Source organism: Macaca nemestrina, chromosome 10, assembly GCF_043159975.1.
Source record: "Macaca nemestrina isolate mMacNem1 chromosome 10, mMacNem.hap1, whole genome shotgun sequence".
NCBI classification, from domain to species: domain Eukaryota; kingdom Metazoa; phylum Chordata; class Mammalia; order Primates; family Cercopithecidae; genus Macaca; species Macaca nemestrina.
This window is the reverse complement of record NC_092134.1, coordinates 130,633,267-130,650,601: the sequence shown is the minus strand read 5'-3', so window position 1 is coordinate 130,650,601 and position 17,335 is coordinate 130,633,267. Positions and strand designations below refer to the sequence as shown.

Here is a 17,335-nt window from a genome sequence, read left to right as displayed (position 1 = left end):
GGTCTGGGAAGGGTTCATATGAATTCGTGGAATCCTGGTTACATAATTATGACACTGGTTCATATATTTTGGTATTATGTTTTCTCTTAGAAACACATATTTGCCAATTTTAGGGTATTCATAGTCTATGAACATAATGTAGCCATGGCTGATTATAGTAAAAATATTTCTTAAGCATTTACTATATGCCATTCAATCTTCAGAACCAGCTTATTAAGTAAGAATACTGTTAACTGTCATCTCAGGTTTATAGGTGAGCTGAGTGAGGCACACGCCAAAGTTGTTAAAATAATAATAAGTGGTATAGATGGCAATCAGTTCTCGGAGCCTATATTCCTGCTTACTGTACTCCACCTCTTTCTTGCTATTTACTTTTATATTTGTTTACTTCCAAGAAAGTCAGAAGAAACCAGGTCCACAAAAGAAACTCAGGTGTAAGTGATAGGAAATGGGTAAGGTAGAACTTGCCCTGAAACCTTAAAGATGAGATAATAAACACTCTTTTCCTGAATAAATACGTTTCTTCCTAAATCCTATACACATGTACACAGAATTCTCCAGTCATGTCTTTCCTTTAATCGTTACACAAAATATACTCCTTAGAATGTGAACATCTTTGGGACACCCATGTTTTCCTCCCACAGACAGGATACGTAACCTTACTCTTCTCAACTATTTTTTTCAGTAGTGTGTGTGAAGATAGTCATCCAGGATTTGATAAAGTACCACTTACTCTAATTCAGTTGATTCTCTTTGAGTAGAAACAGTGAATTTATTGTTTTTTCAAATTCTTCCCCTGCCCCAGCAGGCCTGGAAGAGCAGTTAGCTCAGCCTGTGCCTGCTCCTATAATTTCTATGTTTTATTTGTGGCTGAACTTTTAAAATATACACTAATGAGGATAAAAGGAATGAACAATGCCTTTGATTTTGGTATTTGTGTGGGGCCCACTCTCAACTGCAGGGCCCAGCATGGGAGACCTTCTTGAAATACAGAGTGCCCAACACAATAAATGAAAAAGGCCTACGTCGACTTATATCTAATTAAATCTTACAGATAACAAAGATCTTGAAGATACCACTTTGGAAAAGCAGTCATAGAAATGTTCAACATCACTAATCGTCAGAGGAATCTGAATGAAAACCACAATGAGATCTCATCTTACCTCACTCAGAAAGACTGTGAATAAAAGAGTGAAAAATAACAGCTGTTGGCAAGGATATGGAGAAGGAACTCTTACACACCTTTGGTGGGAATGTAAATTTTTAATTGATTTTTGATGTTGTTGTTGAGTAGTTTGAGTTCCTAGTATACTCTGCATATTAGTTCCCTGTAGGATGCATCGTTTACAAATATTTTCCCTCTGCAGGTTGTCTGTTGACACTGTTGATTTATTTTGTTTGTAGAATATTTTAGATAAATTGTCATTTGTCCAATTTGGAAGATATAGAGAATCAGAAACTAAATGGATAAACAGAGGTCAGAAGACAGTCCAACCCTGTTGTTTTGCTGTTGTTTCATTTTGTTTTGGTTTTTAGATGTATGTTTACTAATCAGATGGGGTTGTGTGTTAGTCCATTTCTACTGCTCTAACAAGACTGTAGACTGGGTCATGATTAAAGAACAGAAATTTCTTCCCCAATGTTCTGTAGGCCAGGAAGTCCAAGATTAAGGCATCAACAGATTCAGTGTTTGGTGAGGGCTTCTCGTTGCTTCCAAGATGGTTCCTTGCTGCTGTGGTGGAAGAGGGGTTTAAAAACTCCATGTAAAAGTAACAATCAAACTAGAATCCTATATCCACTCAGGTAATCATTTAAGTGTGAAGGTCACACCTGAAAACCACAGGCAACAAATACCGAATTGGACAAATGGCACTTAATTTAGCTAAAATATTCTACAAACAAAATAAATCAACAGTGTCAACAGACAACCTGCAGAGGGAAAATATTTGTAAACTATGCATCCTACAGGGAACTAATATGCAGAGTATACAAGGAACTCAAACTACTCAACGACAAAAACAAAAATCAATTAAAAATACACAGAGGACATGAATAGATGTGTTTCAAAAGAAGACATACAAATGGACAACAGTAAATGAAAACATGTGCAACATCACTAAATGTCAGAGTAATGTGAATGAAAACCACAATGAGATACCATCTTACCTCAGTCAGAATGACTGTGAATAAAAGGGTGAAAAATAACAGCTGTTGGCAAGCATATGGAGAAAGAACTCTTACACACCCTTGGTGGGAATGTAAATTAGTACAGCTTCTGTGGAAAACAGTAAGATTTCTCAAAGAACTAAAGCTAGAACTACATTTCCATTGAGCAATCCTACTACTGGATATCTCCTCAAAGGAAAAGTAGTCAATGTATCAAATATATACCTTTATCTGTATGTTTACTGTAGCAACATTCACAGTAACAAAGATACTGAATCTACAATGTATCCGTCAATGATTGGTTGGATTAAAATGCAATTATATATATACAATACCATACTACTCAGTCAGAAAGAGAGAATAAAATCACACATATTGTGACAATATGCATGGAAATGGGAGTCATTTTCTTAAGCAAAACAGGCTAGATATAGAAAATCAAATATAATATGTTCTCACTGGTAAGTGGTTGCTAAGAACATGTTTGCGTGGATGTAGAGAGTGAAATGATGGATAATGAATACTTGGGAGTATGGGAGGCAGAGGGATTGTATAGTGAGGTATTCATAAATACCGTGTTTGTTATTTGAGCAATGAGTACCCTAATGCCTTCACTTAAGCACTACGTCATCAGTGTAACAAAATCAAACTTGCATTTGTGCAAAAATATTTATTTTCATTAACAGAAAATCTAAGCATACTGCTTCCCTACCCCACCATAAAAAGACAACAATGACCAGTGTGGCCATAGCAGAATGAATTAGGTGTAGAGCATCCCCCAATTACACGGAGAGTTAGGGGGCAATACATAGCCCTTTAGCATAGGTAAAAATTAGCAGCTGGGTGCAGTGGCTCACATCTGTAATCCCAGCACTTTGGGAGTATGAGGCAGGTGGTTCACAAGGTCAGGAGTTTGAGACAAGGCTGGCCAACTTAGTGAAACCCCGACTCTACTAAAAATACAAAAAATTAGCTGGGTGTGGTGGCACACACATGTAATCCCAGCTATTCGGGAGGCTGAGGCAGTAGAATCTCTTGAACCTAGGAGGCGGAGGTTGCAGTGAGCTGAGAGCTTGCCCCGCCACTCCAGCCTGGGAAACAGCAAGACTCTGTCTCAAAAAAAATTTTTAAAGCATCCGATTCTTACAGAGTAAAAGTGGTAGCAATCAACTGGAAAACACAGAAAGGTAATATAATTTTTAAACAGTCAAGTTGGGTAATTGACCGTTTGGAAATAAATAGAACTCTTTGGTGTAAACTGCAGATGAGGCTTGCTGAGGTGGGCTGATAGAGATGAAAGTGATGAAACAGACTGCAGTAGGAAATCATTTTGAAGCTTGAACTTCACAATGATAACATAGCTTATTTGACTAGATGTAATGTGATCAAAGGAAAAGAGTCAAGAAAAAAATCCTAGTTTGCTTAATTAATTAGATGAATTCTTTATCAAGACAAAAAAAGAGTTGGAAGAGGAAGAACTTTGTACCTGTAGGAGGGAAGAGGCAGAGGTAGGAGAAATGCTGGGAGAGAAGGGAAAATTCCTGGAAAGATTGATAGAGTGGTCCCAAAAGAAGGGTAGGATCAATGGTGTTAAACTTCTGAGGGAAAGGAAGACATGCAGGACTGAGAAACGATTCCTGAAATGTGTGGAATGGAGGCCGTAGATGACCTTCACAGACTAGAACTGGAAAGAACAAAACCATCTATAAGGTGTGCATAAGGAAACATTGGAAGTGGGGAGATGGGGAAATAATCACACAGATAAGTTTCAAGAACTTTTGCAATAAAACGGGAGACAAATATTATGGTAGGAAAGAATCACTAAGAGTCTTAGGAAGACTTCTATAGAAATGGGTGACGTTTCAGCAGACTATGGCTGATTGAAATAATAGATGTAAGAACCAGGAGACAAAAGGGTCACATGCAGAAGCAAAATCCTTCATGGGGCAATGTGGTTCTGGATCAGGAGGGATATTAAGAGGTGGGGGTAGGAAGGCTTTCCCTATGATAATAGGAGAGAAGCCAGAGACCTGGGCTTCAACTGAAGGTGGGTTGCTCAACTTAGTGGTGGTTATGGTGAGATCATTCCGTTCTGATTTTTCTGACTTCTTAGTGAATTATCTGAGGCTGTCAGTGGGCAAAGAGGCAGTTTCTAATATTGAACCTTCCTTGCCTGAGAAGCAGACATGCCAGTCCCTGCAAGGTTTTTGGTATGTATGTTATCTCATTAGCCTCCATACTCTAACGTGGTTGTTATGATTATTCTCATTTTAGATGAGGAAATTGAAGCCCTGAGAGTCTAAGTAGCCTTTTAAGAGTCAAGAGACATTAAGAAAAAGAGTTAGGTCTTAATTAAAATCTGAGAATGTCCAAATTCTTTGCTCCTTATAATCATGTTGATTCTTTAATGAAATCCATTCAGGTTTCACTAAAGAATGGTGAGGAACATGGAAAGGGAGAGAAGTGATCAGGGATAAAATAGGGTAAATGTGATAGAGAGGGTTGTGGGGATAAGAAGCATAGAACCATATTCATTCCCTTGAAACCGAACTCAATTTCTTAGAAATTGTAAGAATTTTTTTCAACTTCTGTGACTTTTATGCACTTGTTGTGTTTTTTGTCCTTAAGATTACCGGAATATCAGTAAACAATCTGAAAATAATTTTAAAATTTCAATTTGTGCTACACAGGTCAGGGAAGGGCCAGGCATGGTGGCTCACACCTGTAATCCCAGCAGTTTTGGAGGCCAAAGCAAGTGGATCACCTGAGGTCAGGAGATGGAGACCAGCCTGTTCAACATGGTGAAACTCCATTTCTACTAAAAATACAAAAATTAGCCATGCATGATGGTGGGCACCTATAACCTCAGATACTTGGAAGGCTGAGGCAGGAGAATACCTTGAATCCAGGAGATGCAGTGGCAGTGGGCCAAGATTGTGCCACCGCACTCCAGCCTGGGTGAAAAAAATTCCATCTCATGGGGGAAAAAAATAGAAGTCAGGGAAGTAGAGAAACACTAAAACCTTTTTTCACGGCAGCTGGCTAAATTAGGATTAAGCAGGAGGGAAGCTTCCTGGAGCATCAAGGAGAAGGGTTCCTAGATGTTCTTAGAATGTCCTCTTGGTCCTCAGATCCCACATTCACAAACATTGAGAAACAGACACCACAATCAGAAATTGCAAGCTGATGATTTTATTGGTATGTTGAAGTTACAGCTATGACCACCTTCTTCCAACGTCACGGCATTTGAATCATTTGAATCACTGTCGTCTTCTTATTCATTTCCTGAAACAAACCAACAAGGAAGTTCATAGACCAGACTTGACATGGCAGGAAATATCTAATTCCTCCCTGGTGTTACTGCAGTAGAGTACATGAGAGCCCATCCCCTCTCTCCCCATCCCTCTACCTCCTATGTTTCCTTCCTAAGTTTTTGTGTGTTCACTATTTTGATGCCCTTCCTTTGCACAAAATGTGTTCCAAATTGTTCCTGACATGATGAAAAGATAAGATCATTCTTGGCTTGTTATTACTTGCTGCTGAATTTGTTCAGGGATATATTTACACAATGGTAACTGGAATATATTCTATAATAGTGAGAAGCTGAAACCACCCTCAGTGTCCAGTGACAAGGATTGGTTAAAGAAATCACAGTGCAACCACATAATGGAATAGCGTAAAATTATCAAAGCAAACAGATAACCACTTAAGAGATTTACTCATGTGGAAATGTCCAAGGAAATGTATTATTTAAATGACTAACATATGTACCTGCATATAAATTATGATCTTAGTTCTGAGGGAAAACTATTCTAATTGTTTACGTACACATAAATATTTCAAAGAGAAGATGCCATTAAGTTAACAGTGGTAGTTTTCTAAAGGAGAGAAGGCAGGTAGGATGAGTTATGCCTTTAAATTTAGCTTCATATTTTTCCATTCCATTAGATATTTGTTGCAAGCTTAATCACGTACTTACTGAAAAGTAAGAATTTAAAACATGAGACACCATTTAGTTGCTGAAAGTTCAGGGACCACTTGGCAGGAATACTGGACTAGAGAGGCTGGTGTGAGGCAGGACAGAGCAAACAGTGCTCAGGTGAAAACTTTAAATGGGAGGTCTCTGAGTTCGTGAACAGAAAACAGAGTGCCAGAGTGAACATGGTACTACTTCCTCATTGCCAATACAATTTAAGACAGATTATTTGGAACGTTGTTTCTCAACATCAGTATTCCTTCAAGAGCTTGTTACAAATATAGGGCCTTGTTACCCATTTCCAGAATACCTGAACACAAATCTTTAGAAATGGGTTCTAGGACAATACGATGTCAATGGGCTTTTAGTTGATTCTTTGTCACAGTAAAGCTGGAGACCCGTAGCAATTAGAGCACTTGGTGAAGAATCAACTGGAATCATACCTGTCATTGAATCCTAGATTACTGGGGAGACTGTCCCTGGGGAGGTCCGGCGGGTCTGCCCCCTTGAGGAGCGGATGGTGGTCCCTGGGGCCTTCCAGCAGGAGGTGGCTGAGCCTGCTGGGCATTGCCTCCTTGTTGGGGTGGTCCTTGTGGCCTTCCTGGAAGTGGGGGACCTTGAGGTTTGTTGCCTCCTTGTTTGGGTGGTCCTTGTGGCTTTCCTGGAGGTGGGGGACCTTGAGGTTTGTTGCCTCCTTGTTGGGGTGGTCCTTGTGGCTTTCCTGGAGGTGGGGGACCTTCAGGTTTCTTGCCTTCTTGTTTGGGTGGTTCTTGTGGCTTTCCTGGAGGTGGGGGACCTTGAGGTTTCTTGCCTCCTTGTTGGGGTGGTCCTTGTGGCCCTCCTGGAGATGGGGGACCTTGGGGCCTGTTGCCTCCTTGCTGGGGTTGTCCTTGTTGATGTTCTGAAGGAGAAAGAGAGAAGGGAAAGACAGAGTAAAAGCCCACACAAGATTCACTGAATAGTTGCAGCAAATTTTGATCAGCTAGGGTAACAAGCTGAAGGGGGAAACGCACAAAAATGGGACCAAGACACTAATTTCTTTGCATTTTCGGTGAAGACATAGATCTCTGGAATAGAACGCTGGGGAACAACAAAGCAGATGGGGGACTCTCAGTATAAAGAGGAGTCAGAATGAGGATGCTGCCCAGTCGTCTGTCATCTCCCAGGGGGCACTCCTGGCCAGGGGGATGAGTCAACCCACTCCTGTTGTCATCTAAGCCAAGCATCTCTGCCATTCAATTTGGTGGCCTGCTCACGGTCCCCAGAATCAAGCTTGCATGAAGATTGCCTCTTATTAGTGGCACTAACATTAATCAATTCCTGAAAGAAAAGTGTTGATAAGAAGACACTGGAGAGCTGATCCATTTGTGAGCAGAAAAAGACAGTTAAAACAGATTGAGAACGAACTGGGATTTACCTGATATTAGGGAGGGAGATTCTTCCTGGCCGACATCTAGAAGAGAAGCACAGGATGATGGGAAAAGTTACATCTCAAATCTTTCAAGACTCACAAGTGTTCTACAGGGAAAAGGGTCTTCTCACCACCCCATGAATCCCCTAAGTTAACTCGTCAGCCACTGTCTGTGAAGCTGCTCAAAGGGGAGGAAGCTGAAAGATGAGGCACGGTTGTTATGACACAGAGCAACAACCATGAACTCAACATAGAAGAGCCCCTTTTTTCCCTCCCTGGCATCCTCAAGACTTAATGCGGATTTAGTTTACACATGCCAGGGACTTCAATGTGATAGTTTGGTATTCTTATGCCCTCCACCTCCTATAAATACATTGCTTCTGTACGCATGCTTTCTCAATTGGCATAAACAGAAGTAATCATTTCAATACAATCTTACCCATCCCACTCCCAGCACATTGAAATACAGCATGTAGGGGAGAGATAAACGACAATGATTGGCTCTGATATTTCTATATCTCTAGTTAGACAGAGACAAGTGTTCCATCCAGTTCTGTCTCTGCAGTATCTCTGATGTGTGTTTATTTCCATCATCCACGCTGATCCACCGCACAGCAAAGCCACCACCATTCCTCTGTACTTAATGAGATCAGTATAGGATGCTCACAACTGGACTTCTCTGAATCTGCCTTGCATTCTCCACTGCATCTTTCACAGCACAATCATATCTCTCTATAAATGCAAATCTTACCTTCTCATTCCCCTGGAACAAATTCTTCATTGGATTTCATTGTACGTTAAATAAATTAGAAACCCTTAGTGTGGAATGAGGGTGCAATCGGTCTCCTGATCCCAGGCATGAAAACTCTGCAGCCCAATCTGGGTTTTCATTCTCTTCTCTTCCCCCTAATTACCATTATCCCCTCCTAAGCCCCAATCAGGGTCACCGCATCTTCTCCCCCTTCTGTTTTACCTTCATTTAAATTCTGAGCTGAGCTCAGGGCCAGCAGGGCCACTGACAGCAGAATCAACAGCATGTTGCAGGAGGCTCTGGAGGTGCTCCCAACTCTGTGCTGGGAGGAACGGGGCAGCTCCCTTTATAAAGAGGATCAGAACAATGACACCTTTGAGCTCCACACTGGTGGGGCCTCACCACCTCAGAGACTGGGTTCTGCTTTGTTCGCTGCAGGTCATGTGAATCCCTTATTTCTCTTTGATACTCTAGCCCAGAGGGATGGGTTTTGTCGGATATGTTGCTAGTGTCTTCTTTCTAAAAGGTACAATTAGGACTTGAACTATGGTTTTCAAGGAACTGTGTCCAAGCCGCCAGCACTGTGTCATAATTGAACTTTAGATACCATGAGAGTTTCAATCTTTTACATAAGACTGTTATCCGCTTTCCACTGTGCTATTTATTTCTGTTTATGTGTGTGTGAGCAGCGATGCTACAGCCAGCAGTGAAGATGGTCAATATCTCCGGATCTTTTATGGCCTATGTCCCTCTCTTGTGAGGTGATTGAGGGAAGACAAAAATTATCTAAATTTTTGATGCGATAGAGATGGCTTCTGCTATCTGTGAGATGTGTGAGGACAGCACACTCCTGGGCACACGAAGATGACAGAATGCTGCCCCGCAGCCTGCTCAGGCTACAGCTATTGTTCAAGCTTCTGTGGATCTCACTCAGCTCAGGCAAGGCTTGGTGCTGTACAACACAGGAAGCCTAAAATTCTGCATTTTAAAGTATTTTAAAGTATTTTTAACTGCTATTAATGCAAGTGGACACAGAAACCACCAGGAGATTTCTAGACCTGAGAAAACTGAATACAGAGTTCTATAAGGGAGCCATTGATGTCGTGTCACTAAAACTTCCTTCATGCTCTTCCCTTTCTCTAGAATATTCTATAAAATTCACCCACTCCTGTGCTGTTAGCTAAGACCATTGGAAAAGCACAGTATTAGGGTGGGAGTGACCTGATTTTCCCGGTGCCATCTCTCACAGCTTCCCTTGGCTAGGAAAGGGAATTCTATTTACAATAGCAAAGACTTGGAACCAACCCAAATGCCCATCAATGATAGACGGGATTAAGAAAATGTGGCACATATACACTGTGGAATACTATGCAGCCATAAAAAAGGATGAGTTCATGTCTTCTGTAGGGACACGGATGAAGCTGGAAAGCATCATTCTCAGCAAACTATCACACGGACAAGAAAACCAAACACTGTATATTCTCACCATACGTGGGAATTGAACAATGAGAACACTTGGACACAGGAACGGGAATGCCACACACCGGGGCCTGTCACGGGATGCAGAGAGGGATAGCATTAGGAGATATACCTAATGTAAATGATGAGTTCATGGGCACAGCACACCAACATGTCATATTTATACATATGTAACAAACCTGCACGTTGTGCACACATACCTTAGAACTAATTATATTAGTATAGTAATAAAAAAAAAATTACAGGTTTGCCAACCTGCAGGACTCTTCACGTCCCCCTGTCACTCACTACCATCAAATGCACTGGCTGATGACAACTTGACAATTCATAAACACAGGGGAGGGGAAGAATTGTAAAAGAATACATGTTCCACGAGTTAAATGGCACCACGAGGAGGCAATCATACAAATTCAGAATGTGGGATATTCTTAAAGGCAACTTGCCTAGCTGCTTCAAAATATGAGTGTTATAAAAATGCATGAAGAAATGAATGAATGTATCAATGAATGAATGAATGAATGAATGAATGAGGGAACTCTTCTAGATCAAAAGAAACTAAAGAGACTCAACGGAATGCAATGTGCAACCCTTGATTAACGTCTATTTTGGAAACAAGAAAGCCAGAAAGAAGTATTTGGAAGAATTGGGGAATGTGAATGTGGATTAACTATTAGATGATATTGTGGAATCACTGAATTCGAGTTTCTGATGCAGGAGGTGATAATGGTATTGTTGACATGTAAGAGAGTGTCCTTGTTCTTCAGAGCTGCAGGCTGAAACATTTAGTGGCAGAGTGTCAATATATCTGCAACTTACATTCAAATAGTTTGTATATATATATTATGTATATATTTTATATATAGATATTTTATATATATATATATGACACCATGGTGAATTATATACATATATACACCTAGAAAGAAACAAACAACTAAGGTAAATGATGCAAAATCATTAAATCTAGGTGAAGAGGTTATGGGTATGATACAATTTTTTCAACATATCTGTGTGTGGAAAATTTTTCACAATAAAATATTAAAGAAAAAAATAAATTCTCCAAGTGCCTGCCATGTCCCTCACTGTGCTAGAGGGTTTTATACATTGTTACAGCGCAGAGAAGGCACACAGAAGAGGACTTTTTAGGTCTTCTTAGTTTAGGCAGATATGTCATCATTTCTTTTGCAATAGATATGCCTACTAATTTTATTTGGACTAACAGGAAGAAAAAGTTTGGCCTCACAACACAATCAATGACAATGGGATGCTGTGTACTTTGAGTGAAGTAACAGCAGGGAGTCTGGAACTAAGATATTGCTACTGTTCATCTACAAAGTATATAATATCCCTAGGTGATGGAGGGAAGACTATAAAACATCCCTATGTTTACTTGTGCAAAGCATGCAGCCATATATTTTCTTTTTGTGTCTATTCACAATGATATGTCAGTCCTGGGTCCCAAGTCCCTGAAAGGAAGGGACAATATCTATCCAAATCACTGCTCATCCACCAGCATGACACCACGGTGAAATAAATATTTAACATGGCAATAAAAATTTGATGATGAAAAAAAAATTTACCCACTGCTTCATTTCTCTTAGGAATTATATCAAATTCCTACCACTGATAATTAAGTGGCCACAATTCTACATTCAAATAAAAATCAGATACCACCATCGAAGCCTCAATTGCATTGTATAGGTTTTCTTGGTTTAGTCAGTATTTGTGGTACCTGTTTCCTCAGATTGTTCTTCCACAAAGAGTATTTTTGTCTACAATATTCTGATAGACATTCCTCCCCACGTTCTTTCTATGTCTTTATTCATATTTTATTTCCTGAGTCAAGTTCATTATGTGTATTTTCTATTATATATCTGGCTTTTTCCCCCATGAATTTGGTGAGATTTCCTTTATTTAATCTTCTAAGTAATAGGATATAGTACTCCTCACCACCTTTTTTCATTCCTGTATGTGTAATTTCACAATAAATGTTGTGTTTCCAAAAAGCCCTATCAGAGTCCTGCATTGTTAGCACTTCTTTCAGCTGCTGATTCTTCTGTTTTATCTGGTAAATCCCTGCTTGTCAGTTCATGAAATATACAGGTTAGTCGGTATCAACAGCTGCCACTTTCCACTTAGACCTTCTGTGTGTCTTGTGTAATAGTTCACATTTTGTGCATGGCTGGTGTTAATTTGAGGACAGCTTGGCTGGAGGTATGATGGGGGTAGAGAGGGTGTGGGACAGGAAATCCTAAAGACAGGCCTCTTGACCATTGTGGATGAGTGGATCCTGGGCTGTGCAGATGAGGGTCTGGTCTGGCCCTTCTGAAGGGTTGTGGGTAATAGCACAGGGAGACTTCCTAATACAAAGGCTTTCCTACGGGTAACTTTGCCCTTGCAAGGGAACCAGGCAGATTGGTATTTTCCCTGGCATAAATATGGATGTACTTGAAAGGGGAATACATTACTAATTGTCAATTCTTCCTGGCTCTATGGAAAGTGGATTGGTTCTAGCTGAGCTTCGTGAGTTTACTCTTAGGCAGAGAGTAGTTGCTTGGTCCCAGCAGATCCCACTGTGTTATTGAGATTTGTGTCTCTGGTCTCACCAAACACTGTTTTCCATAGGAACTGGGGAAGAGCAATCCTGCCTAGGTGGCTTAAGTTAGACCATCAGGCAGCAAAGGAATGTCAGAGACAAGGAGCAGTAAAGAGACCAGGCTGACATTGCCTGATATTGTCACCAACTGAGGCTCCTGCAGGCCTGATGCAAGACCGACTTGTCCTTGGCAGGAGAGTACAGGAAGAGAACAGAAATGTCCCTAAAGGTCACTCATCTCCAGCCTTTTCCCGGAACTTCTCCAATGTCAGCAGTGAGTACAGTGTATCAGGAAAGCATAAATATCACCTATGTACTCACCAGACCAAAAAAAATAAAGAAGTGATGGTAGAGCTGAAAAGGACACTGTCTATGTGCCCAGTCATTATTCTAAGAAAAATTTTTACTCACTCCCACTTATAATGAGGGGCCACAATTATATACTCAAATAACATAGTCTGGTAACCACATAAAAGCATCAAGCGTATTGCATTGAGCTATTTCTTAGCACCTGTGCAGTTTCCCAGATTGTTCTTCCACACAGAAGATTTTTTTCTTTTTTGCAACATTCTGAAACTACTTCTTCCCCACTCCCTTTCTAAAATGTGTTTGTTAACATTTTGTGTTCTAAATCAATCTCCCAAGTTTTTATTTTTCATCTCATATCTGGCTTCTTTTAAAATAAATCTTGGGAACATTTTTAAATATAGTCTTCTAAGTAAGCATCTATAGTTCTTCTTACTCCTTTCATGATCTGCCACACATTTCAAATTCCAACATGTGAGAAATGTAAACGCGTGCATCTAAAACTCAACAACTGTGGTAAGAAATGCTTGCTAGAATTTATTATTAATGTCCTTAAGCAGAAGAGAAGACCCTGTTCTGAGAGGAAACCTATGTGTTCAATTAAAGAGAAGTGAGTCTCTCATTAACCACTTGAAGACAATCCCTCTTTTAAAGATATCTGCTTACGTGTTTCTCATACAACTTTATAATAATATGAAGATTTCTGTTGCTTTCTATCACATATGAAGAAGTTGTGATTATATTTCTCTGTGAACTTTGAAATGAGTGAATGATGCAAAACACCCCCTGACATTGCTAAAACTATGGTAAGCTGAGGCTAAAGACTTTAGGTTAGTGAGCATTACCTCCTTCCAGCCCAACCACTGACAAAGTAACACCAGCTCTGGGGCCAGGACATTGGAGGTGTCTCAGGCAGAAGCCTGATAGCTATCCATATGATATACAAATTTAACTTTTCATGTACAACTCTCTGACCAATCTCCATCCTGACTTTCTAAAATTTTCAATTTCTTGTGACAAAGAATCCAAATTTCGGTCCCTTAAAATGGTATCCAAATTAGCCAATGTTTCGCAAGACACCAAGGAGCGACCAGATATTGGATTTTGAGTATTCCAAAAGGAGAAGAAATGGGAAAGGGAAAGGAAAAATTTTTAAACAAAATATTAGGAAAAAGTTGTCAAGGCTAGCAAGAGATTGGGACACCTAAATACAGGACCTCAAACATATCCAAATTGACCCAACCCCAAAAGGACTTCTCCAAGACACATAAGAGTCAAAATGTCAATAGTCAAAAACAAAGAGAAAACTCTAAAAACTGTAAGATGAAAACATCAAGAAATGTATTAGTGAAGCCTCATCAGATTAGGAGTGATATTCACTGATGAAACAGTACAGACTAGGAGAAAATGAAATTATATGTCTAAAGTGTTCAAAGAAAAAAAATCTGCCAGCCACAAGAACTATCTCTGGCAAAGGACACGTTCAAAATGAAATAACAATAAAGTTGTTATTTCAACTTTATGGAAATAAAAGCTGAGAGCAGGTCACCACTAGACCCGCTCTACAAGAAACACTTAAGGTAATTCTATACCTTGAAGCAAACGGACGATATATACCATCATGAAAACACAAGAAGCAAAAAGAAGTTCAAAGAAGCCAAACTAAAACGGTAATATGGTTCTATCAGAACTCCCAAACAATTTCCCTTGTTCCATGAGATAAATGACCAGGAGCATTGCTGTGGTGAAGGACTCTGATGAAGCTCTCCCAAGCATTTTTCTACGAATGCTTTGGCTAGCTTTCTCAAGACATTCTTATAATAAGCAGTTATTGTCATTCTTTGGCCCTCCAGAAAGTCAACAAGCAAAACACTGAGAGATTTAAAAATTATTGAAAAGGGGGGATTCTTTGAATTGGACAGAAAGCAGAATCTTCCTCAGCTTCACCTTGAATTGGCTTGACTGCAACACAAGGGGGTTGTGTCCCAGGAGAAATGAAAATTAACAGAGTGGATGAACTTGTGATGTGATCGAGTAGATTCATGAAGTCCCTGTGGTCTGGGAGGGGTGCATGTGAATCCGTGGAATCCTGGTTACATAATTATGACACTGGTTCATATATTTTGGTATTATGTTTTGTCTTAGAATCACATATTTCACAATTTTAGGATATTAATAGTCTATGAACATATTGTAGCCATGGCTGATTATAGCAAAAATATTTCTTAAGCATCTACTATATGCCATTTAATCTTCAGAACCAGCTTATTAAGTAAGAATGCTGTTTACTGCCATCTCAGATCTATAGGTGAGCTGAGTGAGGCACACGCCAAACTTGTTAAAATAGTAATAAGTGGTATAGGTGGCAGTCAGTCTTCAGAGCCTACGTTACTGCTTACTATACTCCACTGCTTTCTTGCTATTTACTTTTATATTTATTTACTTCCAAGAAAGTCCGAAGAAACCAGGACCACAAAAGAAACTCAGGTACAAGTGACAGGAAATGAGTAAGGTGAAACTTGCCCTGAAACTTTAAGATGAGGTAATAAACACTCTTTTCCTGAATAAATATGTTTCTTCCTAAATCCTATACACACGTTCAAAGCATTCTCCAGTCGTGTCTTTTTTTCAACTTTACACAAAATATACACTTTAGAATGTGAACATCTTTGGGACACTCATGTTTACCTCCCACAGACAGGGTACGTAACCTTACTCTTCTCAAGTCTGTTTCAGTAGTGTGTGTGGAGATAGTTATCCAGGATTTGATAAAGTGCCACTTACTCTAATTCAGTTGGTTCTCTTTACAGAGAAACATCCCACTTTTCCTCTGGTACCAAAGAGTAGAAACAGTGAATTTATTGATTTAATGGGAATTTCCAGGACAAAAGTCAATTATCTGACATTTGGGAGTGAGAAAAGTTGTACTAGGAGGGATTTTGCAGGTCTGTTGGAAGTTGAAGGAAGACATACATGTTTTTAAGACAAAGAAAACGACTGAGGAAACACATATTTTACTAACTTTGTGATTGGGCATGGGAGTTTTGCAAGGAAGGAAAGGTAAGTGTAATTAACATGTAAATCCAGGCACAGAGTAGTGTTGCCATTGGTGACTGTAGGGTACAATCATGAACACAACACAAAGAAAACCTCCTCATTCTAAAAAAAGGAAAAAATGATCCACAGAAGATGGCCGAATAGGAACAGCTCCAGTCTCCAACTCCCAGCGCGAGCGACACAGAAGACCGGTGATTTCTGCATTTTCAACTGAGGTACTGGGTTCATCTCACTGGGGAGTGCCGGAGGATCAGTGCTGGTCAGCTGCTGCAGCCCGACCAGGGAGAGCTGAAGCAGGGCGAGGCATCGCCTCACCTGGGAAGCGCAAGTGGGAAGGGAATCCCTTTTCCTAGCCAGGGGAACTGAGACACACAACACCTGGAAAATTGGGTAACTCCCACCCCAATACTGCGCTTTAAGCAAACAGGCACACCAGGAGATCATATCCCACACCTGGCCGGGAGGGTCCCACACCCACGGAGACTCCCTCATTGCTAGCGCAGCAGTCTGTGATCTACCGGCAAGGCAGCAGCGAGGCTGGGGGAGGGGCGCCCGCCATTGCTGAGGCTTAAGTAGGTAAACAAAGCTGCTGGGAAGCTCGAACTGGGTGGAGCTCACAGCAGCTAGGGAAACCTGCCTGTCTCTGTAGACTCCACCTCTGGGGACAGGGCAATAACAAACGCAGCCTAAACCTCTGCAGACGCAAACGACTCTGTCTGACAGCTTTGAAGAGAGCAGTGGATCTCCCAACACGGAGGTTGAGATCTGAGAAGGGACAGACTCCCTGCTCAAGTGGGTCCCTGACCCCTGAGTAGCCTAACTGGGAGACATCCCCCACTAGGGGCAGTCTGACACCCCACACCTCACAGGGTGGAGTACACCCCTGAGAGGAAGCTTCCAAAGCAAGAATCAGACAGGTACACTCGCTGTTCAGAAATATTCTATCTTCTGCAGCCTCTGCTGCTGATACCCAGGCAAACAGGGTCTGGAGTGGACCTCAAGCAATCTCCAACAGACCTACAGCTGAGGGTCCTGACTGTTAGAAGGAAAACTATCAAACAGGAAGGACACCTACACCAAAACCCCATCAGTACATCACCATCATCAAAGACCAGAGGCAGACAAAACCACAAAGATGGGGAAAAAGCAGGGCAGAAAAGCTGGAAATTCAAAAAATAAGAGCGCATCTCCCCCAGCAAAGGAGCGCAGCTCATCGCCAGCAACGGATCAAAGCTGGACGGAGAATGACTTTGACGAGATGAGAGAAGAAGGCTTCAGTCCATCAAATTTCTCAGAGCTAAAGGAGGAATTACGTACCCAGCGTAAAGAAACTAAAAATCTTGAAAAAAAAGTGGAAGAATTGATGGCTAGAGTAATTAATGCAGAGAAGGTCATAAACGAAATGAAAGAGATGAAAACCATGACACGAGAAATACGTGACAAATGCACAAGCTTCAGTAACTGACTCGATCAACTGGAAGAAAGAGTATCAGCGATTGAGGATCAAATGAATGAAATGAAGCGAGAAGAGAAACCAAAAGAAAAAAGAAAAAGAAATGAACAAAGCCTGCAAGAAGTATGGGATTATGTAAA

At 40.6% G+C, this 17,335-nt stretch overlaps 2 protein-coding genes across 5 annotated transcripts in view; one reads left to right on the top strand and one right to left on the bottom strand.

The window, feature by feature from the left end:
* Positions 1-17,335, top strand: part of LOC105465902 (small integral membrane protein 10 like 1) — a 295,615-nt gene that overhangs the window by 170,216 nt on the left and 108,064 nt on the right. Inside the window, exon 3 of one of the 4 annotated variants that reach the window (XM_071072211.1) lies at positions 1,055-5,349. The exons of the other annotated variants lie outside the window; for them this stretch is intronic. Coding sequence (XP_070928312.1) covers positions 1,055-1,058 — 4 coding nt within the window. The 3' untranslated portion in view covers positions 1,059-5,349. Of the gene's footprint in view, positions 1-1,054; positions 5,350-17,335 lie in introns of those variants that run through there. 4 annotated transcript variants of the gene reach the window in all.
* LOC105482333 (basic salivary proline-rich protein 2-like) lies at positions 5,339-8,614 on the bottom strand. The gene is made up of 4 exons (XM_071072205.1): positions 8,527-8,614; positions 7,560-7,595; positions 6,586-7,043; positions 5,339-5,451 (listed from the first exon to the last, which is right to left on the bottom strand). The coding sequence occupies exons 1-3, from the start codon at positions 8,588-8,590 to the stop codon at positions 6,604-6,606; spliced, it is 540 nt and encodes a 179-aa protein (XP_070928306.1). The 5' UTR covers positions 8,591-8,614; the 3' UTR covers positions 5,339-5,451; positions 6,586-6,603.